General features: G+C 39.1%; 1 protein-coding gene across 6 annotated transcripts in view; it reads left to right on the top strand.

Annotated features, from left to right (window-relative positions):
* RHOBTB1 (Rho related BTB domain containing 1) overlaps positions 1 to 21,124 on the top strand; it is an 84,797-nt gene extending 63,673 nt beyond the window's left edge. For 5 of the 6 annotated variants that reach the window (XM_084633934.1, XM_084633935.1, XM_084633937.1 and 2 more), the window contains 7 exons: positions 4,858 to 5,043; positions 6,680 to 7,653; positions 8,070 to 8,188; positions 13,378 to 13,528; positions 15,833 to 15,921; positions 18,212 to 18,317; positions 18,864 to 21,124. In XM_084633934.1, coding sequence (XP_084490060.1) covers positions 4,858 to 5,043; positions 6,680 to 7,653; positions 8,070 to 8,188; positions 13,378 to 13,528; positions 15,833 to 15,921; positions 18,212 to 18,317; positions 18,864 to 19,033 — 1,795 coding nt within the window. In that variant the 3' untranslated portion in view covers positions 19,034 to 21,124. The remainder of the gene's footprint in view (positions 1 to 4,857; positions 5,044 to 6,679; positions 7,654 to 8,069; positions 8,189 to 13,377; positions 13,529 to 15,832; positions 15,922 to 18,211; positions 18,318 to 18,863) is intronic. The other variant, XM_084633938.1, reaches the window with a different exon arrangement.
* Positions 21,125 to 21,686: the final 562 nt, after the last annotated feature.

Below are 21,686 nucleotides of genomic sequence, written 5' to 3'. Positions count from 1 at the left end.
GTGAAATCAATGTATTTGAAAATGTAGAAAAACGTGCAAAAATATTAATACATTTCAATTGGTATTCTATTGTTTAACAGTGAGATTAAAACTGTGATTAATTGCGATTAATTTTTTTTTAGTTAATCGCATGAGTTAACTGCGATTAATCAACAGCTCTAGTAACCTCTGATAATCAAGCCGAGACTGACTTTACGTTCTGTCCTGTTTCACTATAAAATCTGTTAGATGTTTAGTTACAGTTAGCATGATTCAGCTGTCAGATATTCATACAGTAAGATACACTTTTCTGTCTGGCAACAGTAATGAATTTGAATTTAAACAGTCATAGCAGAGATTGAAGCCAGGCATTTCATGAGTATGCACTACACAGTTTTCCCCCTTTCTCTCACTTTGTCAATGTTCCTCAGCCCCCATCACTTCACCTTACTATTTTCATTGTCAACTGCCAAACTGTATGATGGTTTTGAGACCTGGACAAATGCCCACTAGGGACTAGGTTGGCTCTGTCAAACTTATTGCACGTGAGACCATCTGAATTTGGAGCAAGCGCCCAAAAGTATATGGAAAGGTAGAGTATATGCCACCTACCCCTCTTTGTTTAACTGATAACTTTTTTTAAAAAATGTAGAATGCCTTTCCTCTAGATATTATGGATATGCTGTAGTTTATATAAGGTATAAATTCAGAGCAAGAGCACTTCTGTTGTTTTAAATGTAAGCTCTCAGCAGTATCTGCATTGCATGTGGCTATTTTTAGAAACTGTAAGTCTTGCTAGATATGTGTCCTCAATGAAATGAAGAAAGCAGCAGTACTGAACAGTTTCATTAATGATTTAAAAGGCCACTGTTGAGATTCACAGGTCTTGCTTTATCTATTCATTACACAAACTGCATACACAATAAATTTGTGCTAAATTAAAGTTTAATAGAAATGAGACGAGAAGCTTATTGCTGAGTTTAGCTGCTACTATTCTGTTGATGACTCTTTAGGGATAACTCTTTGTTTTTAAAAAAATGAGTCCCCTTTCTCTCAATTCTTCTTAAAGCTATTATTCAGCACTTTACTTTCCCTAAGAGGGGTATGCAACTTATATTACATTCATGATGCTTCAAGCATTTATCAGCTGAGGGACCAAGAGCTGGGAGCCAGTTTCTAATAGCACTCTCTCAAATAACAGAACAATGATTTAGGCCCAATTCAGGAAAATACTTAAGTGCATACTTAAAATTGTGCTTTACATGTTTTCCTGAGTTGGTCCCCTAGTTTTTGGCAGAAGAGTGGTACATGAAACAAAACAGTTGTATAGATAATTGTTTGCTACAAAAAATTATCTTGATCCTTACAATTGCATGCTCATGGACCCATACACGCACACTGACAATCTCTTACGATAAAAGAATGAGGAGTACTTGTGGCACCTTAAGAGACTAACAAATTTATTTGAGCATAAGCTTTCGTGGGCTAAAACCCACTTCATCGGATGCATGCTGTGGAAAATACAGTAGGTAGATAGATAGATATACACACACAGAACATGAAAAAATGGGTGTTTCCCACCCATTACACACTGTAATGTGTGATCAATTAAGGTGGGGTATAATCAGCAGGAGGAAAAAAAAACTTTTGCAATGATGATCAGGATGTCCCATTTCCAGTGGTTGACAGGAAGGTGAGAGTAACGGGGGGGGGGAATAGGTTTAGTTTGTGTAATGACCCATCCACTCCCACTTTATTCAAGCCTAATTTAATGTCTTATGATAAAGTATTTTTCCTCATAGCTACAAATGTCAATGAATTTTATCAGATCTCATTTTAGTTGTTAATTGTTTTCCAACACTGTTGTTTTTGTTTTGGTTTTTTATTTACCTGTTCCATTATATCGTTTGGGGGGTGAGAGGTGTTTAGTCCATATTAAAGAAATGGTCAATACTGGAAATTCTTCATCAATTACAATTTTGAAGACTTTAATTAAGATCTTGGAGGTACTGCCTTGCAGTCACTCCACACAACAAATATTTTATCATTGTATAGAGGTGTGTGGTAGTTGTATTTCTTCATTACAGTTTCAGAAATGTGACCTGTGTGTTCATTTGGCTATCCTGAAGCCTTTCACATTTTTACTCAACTGCTAGGTGATGCTTTGGGGTTCAACCCAGACCAGTAAGGGGCTGTGCCCTGTACCCCTGACATCTCTATGCTGTGCAGCCTTGTTTCAGAGTGTTACCAAATATGCCCGTTACTTTGGGGTATGCTCGTTTATTAGGGTTACTCTTCTGTGGGGGAGAGGGGGTTCTGTAATTCTATTAATGTACTGCTTATGTCACTTGTGTGTTCATATGGAGCTCTATTCCTTCCTTCCGCAAGTCCCCTCCCAATGGGGCTATCCTGAAGGACCTAGGGACTGGGTTCCTCCAGCCCTAGAACTCGATGAGCGTGTGTGCACGCGCGCACACACACCCACACACACACTAACAGAGCAAATCTGAGTGGACCGGGTCAATCAGCACCCTCAAGCTGATCCCCTCATATGTCTCTGTACTCAATGGGCTGGGTTAAGCCGAACCTTCAAGCTGTCACCCTTGTGTGCCCCTGGTCTCAGTAGGCTGGGCTGAGCAGCACTGTCAGCTGCCCCCCCTCCTCCCTGCCCACCCCCCGATGTGCCACAGGTTTAACACGTCCCTATCCCGCTTTCACGTCACAATTGTACTGGTAGTAACCCACTTGATGAGCAAACCCCACAGTATTTTTGGGCACTATAGGGATCTTTAGCTTAGGTAAAAAAAGTGTTGCTGCAGAGTAAATGGTGGAAGCTAAAAACACAAAAGAGTAAAGTTCAGAGAGAGAGAAAGAAGCAACCAGCTTAACCATAAAAGTTATTTATTGAATAATAGTGATAACTACACAAGGAGAGCCTAAACCAACATAACATACATTTTTAAAAGTTAATACCTGAGGTAGAAAGGAAAACAGAGAGAGGGGGGGAAAAAAGGATCTCACCGCACCCTGAAGCATGAACTGGTCGGGATTCCCAGGTGATGGTGGTAGCTCTGGGTCCTGAGTGCAAGAGACAGGCAGAGACCCCAACACGATCAGTCAGGAGATGGAGTCCCAGTGGCACTGATGCAGAGTTTGAGTCTATGCATCAGAACACTTACTTGGGCATAGGTAGGGGTTTTTGTAGAGAAAATACAGTGCTTCAAGGGAGAACACTAGATTTGTTTATGGGTAAACTGATGGCTTAAGGGTTTTCTTTAGGCTAGACAATAGGAGCTGATCACTCTTGGCTATGGGTGGTGTTTTCTTCCAGGGAGCTCACAATTCAATTAGGCTCCTTCAGTATTTTGGATATCTATCAAGAATTTATTACTAGAATTGGTCTGATAATTGCTGAGCTGGGTGTGTGCAGGCATACATTCATTAACATCTGGAGCAGAGATTCCCATGATGCAGTGCGTCCCTGCTTTTCTGGTCCCAGAGTTCAGTGCGGTTCTCTGTTCTTCATTCTTTATGCTAATCCCTGTCCCATCTTTCATGGAGATGAGGCTAGGGGAGTTGTCTCTGTTCTTCATTCTGTATGCTAATGGAGATGTCTTAATCTTGTCACCCTTGTCAGAAGGGGTCTAGGTGTGTCTCCCAACGCCCTTCACTGCTCTCTGCAAGCCTTTTCTCTGATCAGTTTTGGTTCAAGCAGAGATTGGTGTGTGTGTGGGGTGGGTATCTTTCATGAGTCAGACAGGCTAGATACTGCGCCCTGGTTCCCCAAAAATACAGAGCTGAATGGTATCGAGTGCCTAACACCAACAGCATGCTCTCACAGCATGACTTAACAGATTACAGTCTGTTGTTCAAAGTGTTTTTCACCAAGTCTCTTTTCCAACATGGCTGACCAGACTTTCTGGCCTGGACCCTGCACAAAGCTCAAAGTGCTTGGTTCCTTCATCTCTTTAGGTGAAGGATGCCAAAATGGCTTTTTCTTCTCTCTGCTTATATCTGCCAAAGTTTGCTGATCCTGCTTCAAGAGTCAGGAAGGCTTCCTGAGGATGAAGTCTCCACCACCCAATCAAGATTAAGTGGTCATATTTCCCCACTTGCTCTCCTGTGGGCTTTGCTTACCTTGCGGGTAAATGTGCTTTTCTTTGTCCTTGGTCACACCTTGCTTAATTTACATTGGAGACACCTTCAGGCAGGTAGAGCAATATTCCTTTATCTGGAACAGGCGTGGCTTAGGCACTTGTTGCCAAATACATGTTAAGAGCATATTTCCATTACATCTCTGTGAAGCCGTTTTGTGGGTTTACCATACATACATCATGCAAGAAGATTAATGATCAGTGAATTATTAGTTTTCTAGTGATATACTGCATGCCAGCTTTTGAGTATATATCAAGACCACAGTGTGCCAACTGGCATTGGGATGCCCTTAGGGTGACAGTGACTTGATAATATGAAATTTTGGTGTCAGTGACCAGAAATGTTTTTGCAGGTGATGACAATCCCGCAGAGTCAGAATAGAGAATAGCAAACTCTAGCTACTGTAAACTTCTGCAGAATAGACGAACACTCTGCTTGTACATGCACATAACTTACATTGAATCTGGAATTAAGAAGCTTTCTGTGTCTGATATTTTGTGTTCACATGCTGTTGTGATGGACTGTGTAACTTTTATCAATCTTATGAATAAGATGTATCCTAATATCAGGGATTTAGTGTGTTTTTGAAAGTGTGGTTGAGCAGTGTCAGTTAGTATTAATGAAAATCATGAAGCTACAATGGAAAGATTGATTTTGATTACGTGTGTGTGTGTGTATATATATATATATATTTTTTTTTTTTCCTTCTTGATTTCATTTTAGGTCTGATGTAGTTGTTCTGTGTTTTTCAATTGCTAATCCTAATTCCTTGAATCATGTGAAAACAATGTGGTATCAAGAAATCAAGCACTTTTGTCCTCGCACACCTGTTATTTTGGTTGGCTGCCAGCTGGATCTTCGTTACGCTGATCTTGAAGCTGTTAATCGAGCCAGACGGCCTTTAGCAAGGTAAAGTTTTTAAAAAATTCACATTTTAAAAGGTTCTGGGTTTTAATCAAATATACTATTTTTCTGAAAAGAAATTATATTATCACCCAGTATGGTCTGTTTGCCTTAGTTTTCCATCTTATAAAATGAAGATAAATAACACTGTTTCACATCCTGTCTGTTCTCTTATCTGTTCATACTGTAAGCTCTTAATAAGTGAAATGCTGTTTGACAATGCATTTTCTAAAGTGCCTAGTACAATAGAGCCTGATATTGGTTGAGCCATCTGGGCATTACAGTAATATTTAAATAGTGAGCAGCAGAGATTTGACATTGATTCCAGTGGCAAAACACATATGCATCATGCCATAATGTATTATTCCTGCCAATTGTCACTTTGGCATTTGGGGGTTAGTTTGGTTTTTGGAAATGTAACCCTAGAGCACAGCACAGAGCAAAGTGGGTATATATTTTACATGGGGAAAAAACACATTAAAAGAAAGTTATTTATGTTGCGAAGTCAAGCACGGATGCATCAGATGAAGTGAGCTGTAGCTCACGAAAGCTTATGCTCAAATAAATTGGTTAGTCTCTAAGGTGCCACAAGTACTCCTTTTCTTTTTGTGAATACAGACTAACACGGCTGTTACTCTGAAACCTGCCATAATGCATGGGGGTCTGAATTAAGGTTTCATGAGCACCTGTAAATCCCGTCACTCCCTAACTTTCAAATGCTTGACTGTCCAATCTAAACAATAGCCTCTTCACATCTGTAATATTATTTCCTAATAATCTGATTTTTTTAAAGAATTTTTTTTTAAAGTATAACAGCCCTCCGTCACCATTGCATCATCAACAGGATTTGAACCCTGAACCTGTAGCACAGACTTTTACTGCGTGACTTATGGGGCTAACTACATTAGCTGGCAACAGGAGAAGGCTCTTAAACCAGAGCGGGAATGAGCCCTGGGGTCATTTGAGTGGTCCAGTTCACTCCTGCCCCATGTGCCCCACGGGAATGGGAGTAACCTGCTAGTATTGTATGCTGAGTCTGGGGAAAGGGGATGCGGCCAGGTGGAGTGGACCCAAGCCCAGCTTTCTTCTCTTTTTCCCTCCCTTTCTTTCCTGTAGCTGTGCGGCCAGTTCTCAGGCAGTCAATGTATATGCTGATGCTGCTGTTTTTGGCAATGTCATGCGCCTGGCTCCTCAGAATGTCCATGTTCAGCTATTATTTTAGCAGGCTGCCAGGTTTTTTTGTGAAGCATAAGTGACAGAAGGGGAACAGTGATTTTTAAACAGTTCATAATTCAGATAAATGTAAATGGGATTTGAAGGTTTGCTTCACATTGTGAAATATTGCCTACCTATATTTAAGTAATAGGGTTATATTACAAAGTATCTACCAAATATAAACATTATTACCAGCCCATCTATTAGGTAATATTTTTGAAGTGTATAGTACAATGGTTGCAGATTTTTAGGGGTCTCCATGAGCCATGCCAGCTACCATTTTTATTTTTATGAACTGAATAATATGGATAATACATGTTCTTCTTTGTGCTCTAGATTTTCTGGACTGTGGTTAATGACAGCCCTGCTTTGTGTGTGATTTTTTGTTTTTGTTGTTTGTTTGAATTGTATTTTATTTTAATCCTAGGCCTATAAAAAGGGGAGATATTTTACCACCAGAAAGAGGCAGAGAGGTTGCCAAGGAACTTGGGTTACCATATTATGAAACTAGTGTATTTGACCAGTTTGGAATTAAGGATGTTTTTGATAATGCGATCAGGGCTGCACTAATATCCAGGAGACACCTGCAGTTCTGGAAGTCACATTTAAAGAAGGTCCAAAAACCTTTACTTCAGGCTCCATTCCTACCTCCAAAGGCACCTCCTCCAGTTATTAAAATTCCAGAGTGTCCTGTAACCAGTATGAATGAGGCTGAATATTTGTTAGACAATCCATTGTGTGCAGATGTTATGTTTGTTCTTCAGGAGCAGAATCACATTTTTGCTCACAAGATTTACCTAGCTACCTCCTCTTCAAAGTTTTATGACCTTTTTTTAATGGAATGTGAAGAATCTCCAGACTTCAGTGAAATACAGTGTAGTACAGAAAAGACCAGTAGGGACTTCCTGTCTAGATCAAGTCAACTTGAAACAGATGGTGACAGTGATGAAGCAAATTTAAAAACCTCTGATGCCAAACTTCCAACACTAGAAACTGATGGGACTTTAAAGATGCTAGAACTTGAAACTGAAGAAACTAGTTCTACAAGGGGAGCTTTGTCCTCCTTGGGCAAAGGGTTTGTTAGTATGCATAAGGAAATACAAATCAACCCTGTATCTAATCGGAAATGTTCTGTAACTGTGGTCAAAATGGATTCCTCTGTTCAGCCTGGGCCTTTTAAAACTGTTTTACAATTTCTATATGCTGGGCAACTGGATGAAAATGAAAAAGATTTGACAAGATTAGCACAGATTGCTGAAATCTTGGAGGTATTTGACTTGCGGATGATGGTGGAAAATATTATGAATAAAGAAGCCTTCATGAATCAAGAGATTACTAAAGCCTTTCATGTCAGGAAAGCTAACCGGATAAAAGAGTGTCTTTGCAAAGGGACATTTTCTGGTGAGTAAATAAACTCTCATAGAAAAGGCCACAATTCTCCTCTCACTTATACCAGTGTAACTCCACCCACTTCAATAGTTATTCCTGACTTAAGTCAGTGTGAGAGGGGCAATGGGCCCAAAGTTTACTATAAACTGAAAGCCAACATTTTCGACAATGGGAACCTAAAGTTAGGCTCCTAAAATCCACATTTAGACTGCTAAATAAGGGGCCAGATTCTCAAAAGTGCTGAGCTCCCATCGTCTCCTATGAGATTTCATAATTGCTCTTCACTTACCTCTATAAAATCTGAGAAACATAAAGGAAGCAATTCCTTACTAACAAGTATGTGCTCCTTTCTATGTCTTGACCTAGTAATAGGTTCCACTTCAAGCACTGACTGTTGTAGTTATGATTGTTTCTTGATTCCATGGCAGATGTGACATTTAAGGTGGATGATGGAAGCATAAATGCCCACAAGCCACTGCTGATATGTAGCTGTGAATGGATGTCTGCGATGTTTGGAGGATCATTTGTTGAAAGCTCAAACAGTGAGGTATTTGTCCACTCTGATCATTGTATTTCATGTATGTTTTAGGGGTTGCTATTTTAATCATTGTGGTATTTCCTGAAACAATTATTTATTCAAGACTTAGCAGTCTTTTGTGTGTTTATGTTTAGACCAGAAGTGTCCTTTATTTATTGGGACATTAAGTTAGAATACGTTGAACAATAGCTTGTCCTCAGCAGTACTGTTACGTTGCCACCACTGCTTGCTGTGTCAGCAACTGCAAAATGTTTTATGGATCTCTACTTTTAATAAAACTTTTTTTTTAAAAGTTAGGCATGTAAAAAACTGTCTTGAGGCTTCTTGACTTATATCCAGTTACCTGAGAACAACTTTGAGTTCAAAATTAAATTTTTAAGTTATTTTTCCATGATCTAATCACTTCTAGTATTTTTAAAAAGAGAGGGGGAAATAAATGTAGGTCAACTTATAAGAGAGGGAAACAACTTAAATATAAGCCTTTATCTCCCTCCCCTCCCACCCCAAGCAAAAGTTCTATCTGGTTGCCCTGTTTTAAATGGGTTTGCTCCATCTTTCCTTTAGTGCCTCCCTTCAAAAAGTGTTTCATTGCCAATTAAGGAACAGCTCCTGGGCCCACATAACTGCTTTTCAGGAGGAATATTTTTCTCCAAACTGTGTAAGTGTTTATATGACGGCATAACAGCTCCCAAGTAGTCAGTGTTGTGGGTTTCTTTAAAAGTGTTTCAAAAAGTTGGGTAAATATATATTTGCATAATCAGGGCCATTACAAATTAAATCATTCTGCTAGCCCTTTTGAGAGGGTTTATGGGGTTCGGTTTAAAAAAAGGCAATAGACTTATGGCCGGGTGCCTGGATGGGCCACACTGAGAATGCCACAGTCAGAGCAGACTGCAAGAAATAGGGCAGACAATTCCCCCAAACTGGTGGTTTCTTCTATAATAAGATTCACCAAGCCAGTAACAAAGGAGCTTCTGCAATCCCACACTGGTTAACAAGGAACCAAGCACAGTCCCCTTTAGGCATTCCAGCCCTTGGCTCCCACCTAGACAGCCGAGTCTAATACAGTGAGAGGTTACTGAAAACCTGATTCACCATATGTGAAGCTCACCAAACCCAAAGGACCGGGCACTTATCCACAGGTTAATGAGAGTCTTAGATCCTACCCAATAATCACGCTGATGCCAATCCTTAAGTAACTAAAAACTAAAGGTTTAATAATATAAAAAAGAAAGAAAAGAAGAGAGTTATTGAATGGTTAAAGGATCATATACATACAAGTGATTGTCGGTGTTCATAGTCAGGATCATAGCAATGATAGAATAAACTGCTGGCTTATAAAAGTCTCTCTGGAATCATCCCAACAAGTCAGAATCCAAAGGCAGCTTAGATGTAAAGCCTTTCCATGTATTTCCCAGAATATTCCAAATAACTATTTGGAAGATCTCAGTCTCAAGGCATAAACTTTCCCTGTTCAAAGTTCAGCAGACTTGAGATGACAGGATCTGGCCTGAGGCTTCTCTTTTATAGCTCTCTAGCAGACTGACAAGGCTCCTCACAGAAATTGTCATAGCAGGTAGGGATGTAAATATCATTTAAAAAGTTAACCATTTAAACGATTAAAAATATTTCATTTAAACGGTTAACCTATTAAAGGGCCAGGGCTGGGGCCGATCCAGCTGGGGCCAGCATAGCCGGCCAGCCCGGGGGTTAACAGTTAAGGCAGGTTAACTAGTAAGCCCAATGCTTACCAGTTAATTACATTCCTAATAGTAGTGCCTTTCCCCAAGGAGGAATAGGCAATGCAGATCACCTTTGCTTTGAAGCTAACCTTCTATTTCCTATGCATACACAGCTAAACTAGTACATTTATTCACATAAGGCAATTAGCAGGTCCTCCATTATAATGTAGATAGTTAAGCTGAAGATAATGTAGATGATATTATTAGTTTTCCTGCAATATCTCACATTTTTGATATTAAGGTTAACTGAACCATTTGCATACGTAACATAAGGCAATTAAGACAGTAAAGTGAATTAGTATCTACAAGCTAATTTGGTTACGTTGTTAAACTTCTAACAGGATATTTGTAAACACAGAGAAATACTCTTAGCATCTGTCACATTCAAGTAAATTGTCTTGATTACAATTGTAATACTGCCTGTTAAGTTGTTATGGGTCATACACAGTTCGGCTAGTTTGTCAGTGTCACAAGACTATATATGCAACCCAATGTGTTAAACTAATAGAATGGACCTGGCATACAGTACATCAACAAAAACTAGGGACTTAATACTGACGCAGTCTCCTTGTTCTCTTGTGTAGGGCATGTATGAGATGCTGTGTAAACTTTCACAACAGTGGAGTAGATCATGGCAAAGGCCTCTTTTAGGCAGTCCAGTAACGTGGGAAGGGATGTGTGTGCATTAAGCTGATTGTTTGGATCAGTCTTTGCAGAGTTCTTTTTTCAAATTTATGGATTTTCTGATTTTTGTCATGTTGTTGTCATCTTTAATATTAATGAGACTTGCATTAATGTCAAGGGGAAAATATGCCCCTTAGTGTTGTTATAACTGTACTTTTTTGTATTTAATATTCTAGAAGACTGTGTCCTATTTAAATTGTTCTCATTACTTTTAATATAGCAGTAAGCACAGTTCCCTCCCCAGAGGCACACTCAGCAAGTTGGTCATTAAAAATACATACCTCAATTGTAGTAAGCAATACATAGCAATAAGAATATATATTCATTTTACACAAGCCTATTTCTAATGATAAATGTAATAGTCTTAGCTCATCTTTTGCAATTTAATATTTTAAATGTACTAAACATTAGTTTTCTGGAGTTTGTGAAATACAGTACTTGGATCTGAGAGCTTTAAAAGTATAAATTGGAATGTGTGTATATAGCATATGACCTCAGTCTAGTTTACAGAAACATAATGATTTGCTTCTCAATGAAATTTGTCTGAATTCTGTAGGTAGAACACATTTTTATAACATAAGCACTAAATGGTCAATATGCAAGTTAACAAAAAAATCATCTATGTTACAAAACCAACTCTTCTTAGTGTAACTTGCATTTGGACTGACAAGTGACTACTGTAGATCCAATGTTGCAGATGCTTCGTCAAATGACACATGATAAAGGGTCTGATCCAAACCCTATTGAAATTATTGAAAGGCTGAAGCTGACTTCAGTGAATTTTGGATCCAGTGGCTGCAGGGTCAGACATATTAAGTTTGTCACTATTGTAAGAGTAGCAGCCGTGTTAGTCTGTATTCACAAAAAGAAAAGGAGTACTTGTGGCACCTTAGAGACTAACAAATTTATTTGAGCATAAGCTTTCGTGAGCTACAGCTCACGATGCATCCAATGAAGTGAGCTATAGCTCACGAAAGCTTATGCTCAAATAAATTGTTAGTCTCTAAGGTGCCATAAGTACACAAAATAATCTACTCCAGTAAATAGAAAAGGAGTATTTTCTTCTTCACCTACAGCAAAACAAGGGAAATTAATTTTGTTTTGCTACTTTAAAAACAAAAAATCATGGACTAATGTTTTCCAGGTAACTAGTGATTCTGTGTGTGTGTCATTTTGGTTGCCTAACTTAAGACACCCTTGAAGGTACCTGAATTTCAGAAAATGCCCATCACTCACCTTCTGAAAACCAGATCCCTTAAAGTGTTGCAAGTGGAGCTCTTAAAAATTGAGGTGCCCAAAATCACTAGTCATTTTGTGAAAATCTTTGCCCTATTCTATAATTTATCTTAGTCCCTTTTATGTGAGAAGGTTTGGATGCCATCACTAACAAAGGTTGGAATAGTAAACACATTTCTCAATGCCTGTTTAAGTGTACTGCTGGGATTTTTAAAGGAAAGTAAGGGAATTAGGCACACAACTCCCATTGACTTGATAGGGAATTGGGCACCCAAATCACTTAAACCCCTTAAAAATTCCAGCCTATGTTTATGTTAATTGGGGGAGGAGTTGGGCTTTCTTCCTTTTTGATACCTGCTATGGCTACATTCATCAGTATTGCATCAGCCACACCCTTGCTGTTCTCTGCTTTCATTCATTATTAATTAACTGAAAGTGTTAAGAGCAATGGAGATGCAAATTAGAGCTATCGAAAGCAATCCCTGTAGAAAAAGAAGTACTGCTAGCTACTGAAAAATAATTAGCAGTGGAAGAATATTTTCTGAATTGTTTTTAGCTCAATAGTATTTATATTAGGAGCACCAATTAGCTAATACTGACAAGTGGTACAAAGCCATAAAGGAACAACCTACTCATAAGGCTTCTGTGTATTTTTCTCCATCCTCTAGGCTAACCAATATTTGAGTCTTTTATGGAGTGCCTTGGCGTATGTGACTTTGGATAGGAAAATAGAAAGCTTTAACCACTGTTGATTATACAAATATAACCATAAGCCAGGATCACTTCTGATCAATCAGACTGAAGTACATTAATGCCTGTTTGTAACTATTTTTTGTATTACTGATTTTTTCTACCTGTTAGTTGACTTACTGCATGTTCTCCAAAATATCTCTGCCCAAAGCATTGGCATTTCTTTTTTTATTGCTATTATCTGATTGCTATTGAAAGGAGAGTTAGGCTTCATTATTCAAGGTGTATGTGTTTTCACAATTGACTATGGGGATGCAGCTCTGGGACTTACTTGGCCATAACCCACTGACTGCCCCTGAACACTTGAGTCTATACAAGTAAGAAACAATTCTAATATTCCAAACAGTATTCAAAACAGCAGTGCCAGCTGCACTGTTTATAAAGGAAAAAGTGGTTGCTTTATTGATAGCCATGAAATATTACCATACCAGCCATTGATCTTCACTGGTAACTGCTCTGACATCAAACAGTCCCACTTTTTAAAAGTGTGGCCCAGATCATCTGCTGGTTCAATTTATATTGCACTTACATTAATTTAGGTAGAGCTGCATACATTTTAAACTGGCTGAGTTCATGTACATACATAACTAGAATCTGACAGATTTGTTGGTAGCTCTTCAGCTTTTTAGATTTAATGTGGAGTCTCTCTTTAATATTTTACTATATTGCTAAAACATGACAGAAGGGGAAAGGATAGCAAGGTGGGAGAGGAAGCATATGGCCTGCGTTAAGTGCTTGACTACATATCTTTCACTAGAGCACATTTTTTAAAATACCTTTTTTCAGGTTGTTCTTCCCAACATAAACAAGATTTCTATGCAGGCAGTTCTGGATTATTTGTATACCAAGCAATTATCATCAAGTCAGGAGTTGGACATGCTTGAATTAATTGCACTGGCAAACAGATTTTGCCTCCCACACTTGGTTGCACTGGCAGGTAAGGATTCTGACTCTTTACAGGTGCAATGCTTTCATGGACTGCTGTATTGCTTCTTAGTGATTTTTTTTGAACATATACCATTTTTTTGCCGTGAATGCTGAGGGAAAGAAATGCCATTCCTTTATATAAAGACAAATTGTATTACAATGTGGTATTTTCACTTTTAAAAAATGTACTTGCCTTTTTCTTTCCACTCTCTAGGACTTGTGCTAAATTAATGCAGTCCTTTTAAAATGTTCCATACTTTAGAAATAGGAAGTGAAAACCTTCTCTTCAGCATTAATATAATGTCGCAATTCATAATGTCCATTTGATTATTCTTAACTTACAGCAAAACAGTAGGGACACTAAGCTTTCAATTATAATGAACTAGGCTTTCCATGATAAAATCCATCTAGAGAGCATAATAACTGAGCCAGTTTAAAATTGATCTGATTCAAACTCTTTGTAGAAGTGCTGTTCAAACCTATTTTTATTGCCCAAACTAGAGTCCATTAGTTATTCTGCTATAGATGTGGGGGATGTTGATTTCAAGAAAATCAACTTTTCCATCTTTAAGTTAGACCAGAACAGCAGCATGGGATACTTTAATACTAAATCCACATGCACCAAACTTCTAGATAGTGGGTTTTTTTCTGTTCCCTAGTATCGTACCAAAATACTGTAGGGTGGAGATTCTGAGAGATGGGACGACCAAGTTGAACAAATTCACAAGATAAATTTTAGTCATTTCCATGAGTGTCATTTACCCAAGCCCTCAGGTAGCTTTAAGTTGTGCAACAAGACATTCGATTGTTGACAGCATTACAGAACTAACTTAGGCCCTGCTCCAACCAAAGTTTTTGTGGGGCCTTATACAGATATCCTTCTCAGCATTTGTGGAACAAATGTGCTTTTAATGGTAAGAACATCTTATTCTGTCTCATTTAGTGAAATATTTATTGTGAACTCAAAGGCTGCTTTTTGTCCCGTTGCTTTGATTGCACATAATGGAGTTGAATTAGGCCACCTTTGGTTGTCTCTAACATTCTGTCAAAAGGAATGTCTGCTCTGTTGCACTGTCTTCTGGCCAAGTGTGGCTCTGCTGAGGCCTGTCTCAGTTCCCTGTTCACTCAGGCTCCTTTTAGAAGCTGTTGAGATATTCAAACCACTCCCCCTTCTGGGGTCTCATTTATTAAGTTCTGCACAAAGTCTTTCAAAACAGAATTCAAACTTACAAAGTCATCAACACAGTTTCATCACAGAGCGCCCAGTCCTCTCCCCCCTCGCCCCCGGGTCAGTCCTCTCCTTAAAGTTCCTTTCTTTCAACCCACTCCCATGCTGGGCATACCCCCTTCTCCTTAGGGTCTGTCTTCCTGCTCTCCCAGCACCTCTTGCCTGGAGTTTGGCATTTTCCACAGCCCTTTCCCCTGCTAATTCAGGGCCAGAAGGAGCCTTCTTACTCCCTGAAGTGTCTGCAGGCATCTGCAAAGAACCACCTGCAGCTGTACCCACACCCTTTTATAAGGCCTAGACACCTCTCATTAATGGTGCACTGGACCCCGATATATCTTAGAGGGGCCAGTCGCACACTCCATCCTGTTATCGATGTTGATCCTTCTAGGAAAGGGCTAAGTGAGTTCTGCTGACTTACGGAGGCAGGTGGCTTATCTCACCTAGATACAAGAAACCAGAGGTGGCTCTCTGAGGAGAGAGGGTGTATTCTGGAGGAGGAGCATCCCTAAGGGGGGAACCATAGGAGCAGCCACTCCTGAGAAGACTCAAAGTGAACTTTGCTGTCGTCATGCATTTCTTCATTAATAGAGCCAAACCATAACAATGGGGATGGTGGCAATGTTTTGATTCTGTGTAGTACCTGGACTCTGTTCTAGGGCAGGTTGGGAACAACACTTACTCAGAGGTATCCATTGTAGGGAATCCAAGGGTTGTAACTACTAGGGAATCAGGAGTGATTATTGCATAAACATAAGCACATGCAAGATCTGTGTGTACAAAGGGACACACATAGGGGGCAGATCCTCAGCTAGTGTAAACTGTCCTAGCGCTCTTGGCTGGGGATCTGCTCCTAGATGTATGAGGGCAACTCAAGAGACCACAATGAAGCTGCACTTGCATACGCCAGCTCTGACTCTGATCAGAAGTCTGAATGGATCTGCTGCTGGTGCAGTAGTTGCTGTATTTATCTTTCATGCTAACACATAAATTCTTTGGTTCTTGATTCCCTAAATGAACTGCATTTATAAATGTTACCCTGAAATATGTATTTTTACAGTGTCGGTTATTAGTTTTCTACTTTAACAGAGCAGCATGCTGTGCAGGAGCTGACTAAAGCCTCAGGGAATGGCATTGGCATAGATGGTGAAGTACTCTCCTATTTGGAATTGGCCCAGGTTAGTAGTGACTGATTTTTAACCTTTTTAAAGGCATTCTGCCCACCTGCAGTACTCTGAAAAATGATGGTGTTGAGCATTATACCTGCATAAATAAAGCCTTTCAAACAAAGGACCCCTTGTTTCCATTGCAAAGAATTGAGGGACCACAGTTATCATACTGTACTAAGACTTCTGCATCTTAATTTTTAAAACTTAATTGCTGTGATAATAACACTATCTTTTAAAATGTTTAATGTCCTTTGCAGAACAGATTTATCTTCTCCACATCAGTTGAGAAATCAGGCTCTCTATATTGAGGCTTAGTTTTGTGTCTATCAAATACATATTTCAGTTTTTACTTGTGGGGAAGCTTCTGTAAGGTGGCAGAGCCTAGCGCCTCCGGCCTTGTGTCTAACGCCATGAAGTAAAGTTCTTTAGCTTTCTCACACTCGGGCATTCTCCGTGGGTGTCACCATTGTATGCCCATGTGCCCCTTAAATCTTTCTCCATTAGGTTGCTAGGGACGAAGTAGTACCTGTCCAGCATTGGGAGGGCAGAGTTAGGCTATGTCTACACTGCGCACCTTACAGCAGTATGGCTGTGCCGCTGCAGTCATGCCATTGTAACGTGCGCAGTGTAGCTGCTCTTTGTCAGCTGGAGAAAGCTCTCCCGGTGACAAAATAAAACCACCTCCAACAAGGAGTGGCAGCTTTGTCAGTGGGAGCCGACAAAGCACTGTCTACACCCATGTTTTTCGTCATCAAAACTTTTGTCGTGCAGGGGTGTGAAAAAAAAAAACAAACCTCTGAATGACAAAAGTTTTAACGACAAAAGTGCAGTGTAGGCCTGGCCTAATTGGCCACCCTCAAGGGGGACATCTCTGCAACACCCAGCCATTCCTTTGTGACTGAGTGAATTGCCTATCGTGCTACCTTACTTTCATGCACATCACTTTTCTGTCTGAGCTCCAGAGACCCTGAGAGACAGAGTCCAAAGTTGACTCTTTGTTTTTAAATATGTGATTGAGTTTTCCCTAAAGGAATTTGCAATATGGTTTCTTTAGGGATGCGGTAGTACAAGATATTTTGCTTGTTATATGAGAAATTGAGTTAGAGTTTAAGGCCAGAAGGGACCATCAGATCATCTAGGCTGACCTCCTGTATATCACAGGCCTTGTAACATCACCTAGGCAAAGTTAGAAAAAATATTACAGTCCACAAATGATTCTTCAAAACACCCTAATGACTAGATCTGGCTTCTGCCTGTGCTGTTAGACCCTTGCTTTCATGACTGGCATGTAGCGCCTACTGTCCACTGCAAGCTTCCCATCATCTGCTTTCAGCTCTGTCGGGACCCATAACACCCTTACTAACCCAGTTCTGAATCTCTTCCGATAAAAGAATGCTAGTTCTGCTAAACTGTGGGGGTTGTTGGGGTGGTGGTTGGGTATAGAAGTCTAAGTTCAAATCCTGTTATGATTTGATCTGTGTCCTATTAAGGTTTTAAACAATCAGAATGCCAAATAGATGCACATACTTTACCAATCTGACTCACATAATAGCTATACTTTCCTCTGAGCAGACTGCCTGTCCCAAGTTTTGTACTATGCTTTCAACAGTGCCTTAAGCTCTTTCATTGAGAACACTTCTCTGGGGAGTGAGTTACTACAGGGTAAGATTTGTAATAACTTGATGGCAGCTGCAAACCTAGATTTAAGTGCATAGGATCACAGTTAGAACCCAATCCTATGAATCATAGAATATCAGGGTTGGAAGAGACCTCAGGAGGTCATCTAGTCCAACCCCCTGGTCAAAGCAGGACCAATTCCCAATTTTTGCCCCAGATCCCTAAATGGCCCCCTCAAGGATTGAACTCAAACCCTGGGTTTCGCAGGCCAATGCTCAAACCACTGAGCTATCTCTCCCCTCCTGCCAGATGGTAAGGGCCTTAAACTCCCATTGAAGTGAAATAAAGTTGGAGTTGTTCACACCTCTCAGGAGGTGCTCAGCACATTGCAGAAAGAGTAAGAACCCTAACTCAGCTACTCCCACTGACAATCCCATTTTGGCCACTGAGAGTGCCAGTGGATTTTTGTGTAAAAGGAACAGTAACTCTAAATCCACATGGTGCCACTAGAAGCATCCTCTGAGCAGCTGCTCAGTCTCTGCTGAGTGTTATGCAATAATCCCCAATGCTGAAAGCATGACAGGATAGATTCATTTAGGGATCACGCTTGCCTTAACTTGTAGCTTTTGTGCAAGATGACCAGTAGTATCAGGAAATGTAAACTGACTGTCTTTGCTTGTAGTTTCACAATGCTAATCAGCTGGCAGCGTGGTGCTTGCACTACATCTGCACCAACTACAACAGTGTTTGCTCCAAATTCCGCAAAGAAATAAAAGCTAAGTCTTCAGGTAAGACCATCTTCAACTTTCCCCCCATCTTTTCTTGACCTTTTTCTTTCTGTCCTTGGAACATGAACAAGTGAATTAGCTCAACTAAACTATGATGGAAACCCTGTGTTCTCTCCATCCTGAGTTCTTCTGATCAGGTAACCAAAGAGTTAGAATTCTTCCTCTGCCTCACGGACCAAGAGTTACACATATAACTCCTATCAACTGAACTAAGAATGGCGTGAATGACTCCCTGTGCTTCACCTCGAAAAATATATTCGGTGTCTGACTGTATTTTACATTATTTTGTCATAGAACAGTAAACAGTGTGCTTTGCTTAAGTTGCTTTCATTTGAGCCTCTAGGCACTTTACAAACATTTAGTTAATTCATAACATTATTGCATTGAGACAGGTGAGTATCCTTCTGTCCATTTTGTTGGTGGTTAAACTGAGGCACAGAAAGGATAGTGAGTTTACCAGGGTAAATACATGTCTTACATGCCCTACTTTATTTGTGTTGCAGTTTTAGTATCTAAGTATCTTATTACTTCTCTTTTTTTAATCAGATAATCAAGAATATTTTGAGAGACATCGCTGGCCTCCTGTATGGTACTTAAAGGAAGAAGATCACTACCAGCGTGCTAAAAAGGAAAGAGAAAAGGAAGATATTGCACTGAATAAACATCATTCAAAACGGAAGTGGTGCTTCTGGAATTCCTCCGCTCTAGTTGCCTGAGCGAAGCAAATACATGTAAACACTTCAACGGTGTAATTATAACACTGCTTTAAAATTAGTCTTATTGTCAGAAATAAGATGTAGTTCAGGTTCCTGACACTGATTTTATTCCATGTTTTGCATTTATCATTGTTAGGGTCAAAAGCACAAGCTCAGCTATAGTGAGCCTGGAATAGTTCCTGATATGTATATTTTTGCTTAGTAAGCAAAATCAGCATCTACCATTATTACATTTCTTTTTATACAAAAACAAATCCAGCATTAATGTTTCAAACTCCAAATTGGGAAATATTTTTATACTGTCTTGTGTATTTTGTTTAAATAAAAATTCTGGGTATAACTTTATTTTACAAACCACAAAATAACCACATAGCAGCTTTGTAATTAGATTTTAACTATTTTTCTTATGTGTGTAAAGTGAAATATAAACTAACACCCCCTCTTAATAGATAACCTTCTGTCTTAAGTGACTGGTTTAAAACTACCCCATGCAAATTATCATCTTAGTTAAAAAAAAGCTTCTACTAGGAAACCAGTTTTTGTCCCTACATTCCATGCACTCATAACATATATAGATGGCTATTCCTTCTTTCTAAAGTAAAGGGTTATAATAAGATCAAATAACTGCAAGTTATAGAGCATTTAATCTTTGTTCAGCTGAATAATAGGCAGTATAATTACCTGTTCAACTGCAGGAACATGTATTTCTAATATTTGCCATGTGAGTGCATATAATTTTGGTTATATGGGCCATGTGAAATCTAGTGATTCTAAGTATTCAGAGGTTTTAAAGGTCTAGATTGAAGAGGATAATTTTAAAATCATCAGAAGGGCTTATTAATTTATATCTTTATCCAGGGCAAACTCAGTATGGATCTGAATTCAAAAAGCAGATATGCTGGTAGTATTGGAATTACTGTATTATAGTTGGTTACTCTTTGAGGGCCTAATTCTGCAGTCAGTCCTCTTTCAAAACTCCTTTTTGCTTCTACAGGAGTTATGCAAATGAAATGCTGCTGAAACAAATAGATACATTCCTCTATTGTTGATGTAGCAGCTTGCAAATGAAGAATGATATTTTAAATTAGATTATACATTCCTTCTGGAAGCAGATATCCAAGAAAGCACAAAGCTGGAATCTCAGTGAATAAAAATCCCAGCATTGTTTAAATGATAGGAGGGGAAAAAACCTCCAGTGTTTTGAAATTTCCTTTGGGTTTATGATTTTCTAATAACTGTCACTCTGAACTTGCAGTGTTGCACTAGAAAAATATAAGGCTGGGTGTGCTTTAAAAAGACCAAACTAAAACACTTCTAAAATTATACTATAGAGCATATGCAGGCCTATGAAGTGTCTCAGGCACCGTTCTGTAATTGAGGTAGTATTATGTTATCAGTTTTGTTAATGCTGTTTTCTGCAGGCAGCTCAGCATACTAATGTGAAAAGCTTTTGATTTTTATTTTTCCTGTATTCATAGACAAGGCAGTAAGTTCAAACCCCAGTGCTGCGAGTCAGGAAAGGTTTCAGACTGAAAGCCATACACACTTCCAAATACTCAGCTTCAAGTCAGAGCTTGTTCTTGGGAGATGCCACCCTAGGGTGGTGGAAGCTGCTTAGCATGGGTGCTGAAGAGACTCCTGTAAAGAAAACAGGTGACAGACTCCATCACCTACAAGATTTATCACTGTACAGTGATAAAGAAGGGCTATAGAGAAAGGATGGCTGCGAGTGTATCCGCATTAATTCCTGGCCAGTAGTATTGTGAATTGTGGAGGGATGAAAAAATGAGGGAATAAATATCAAGACTAGGATGGAATTAACATCTGTTCAGTCATAAAATGTTAACAGATCATGTTTAATAACTATTGCTACTAGGTTTTACATAACCAAAGCTTCTGTATGATTGTAATTTTGCCAAACTGTAATGGATAGATAAATGAACCTGGGGGTATATGCAATAATATCCAGTTGTATTAGTTGTCAGCTACTATAACCAAGTGGCTGGTTCATTTGGTTAATGCCATCTATGGCCTTTAATCTTGGTGGTTATTTGTGTTTTTTATTTTGGAAAAAAAAGTCAATAAAACTGTTTAGCTATAAAATGTCTCCTAGTTCTTTGAATCAGCTTTCTAAATATTGTATAAAGCGCTTCACTTTTTATGGTGTTTGTCAACACTCAATAGTAGTAAAATATGTTTAACAAAACAGTGTATTGAATTTGTGATCACATGGCATATCAAAACTTACAGTTCAGAATGTTATAGGAGAGCCACTTGCATTTGTATTTATTGATTGGAAAAAAGAATATGGTAGGTGCTTGTCATTTAATGTAAAGCTACAAACCAAACTTTCCTGTCACTTTTTCACACTGTTCCTAATTCTTAATCACCAGGCTGTCACCTGTGTGATGAGAAAGAAACTCTACGTGACAAAAAACAGGAAGAGTCACCAGCAGTTCTTATAGGGATTTTGGTTGGTTGGTGTTTTGTTTTATTATGTATACTATGAGCTTGCTAAATTGACTACTTTTCTTTAGTTAGTTTCCACTAGCAGATATTCTTCAACAAGCAAAACCTCTAATTACAAGTTAGTGAACTGGTAGCAACAATTCCTCTTGATAGATCTATGCAGTTAAATTGACAAAGCTAAAAA

This window comes from Lepidochelys olivacea (genome assembly GCF_965140295.1).
Source record: "Lepidochelys olivacea isolate rLepOli2 genome assembly, chromosome: 7".
Classification (NCBI taxonomy): domain Eukaryota; kingdom Metazoa; phylum Chordata; order Testudines; family Cheloniidae; genus Lepidochelys; species Lepidochelys olivacea.
This window is presented reverse-complemented; position numbering and strand designations above follow the sequence as displayed.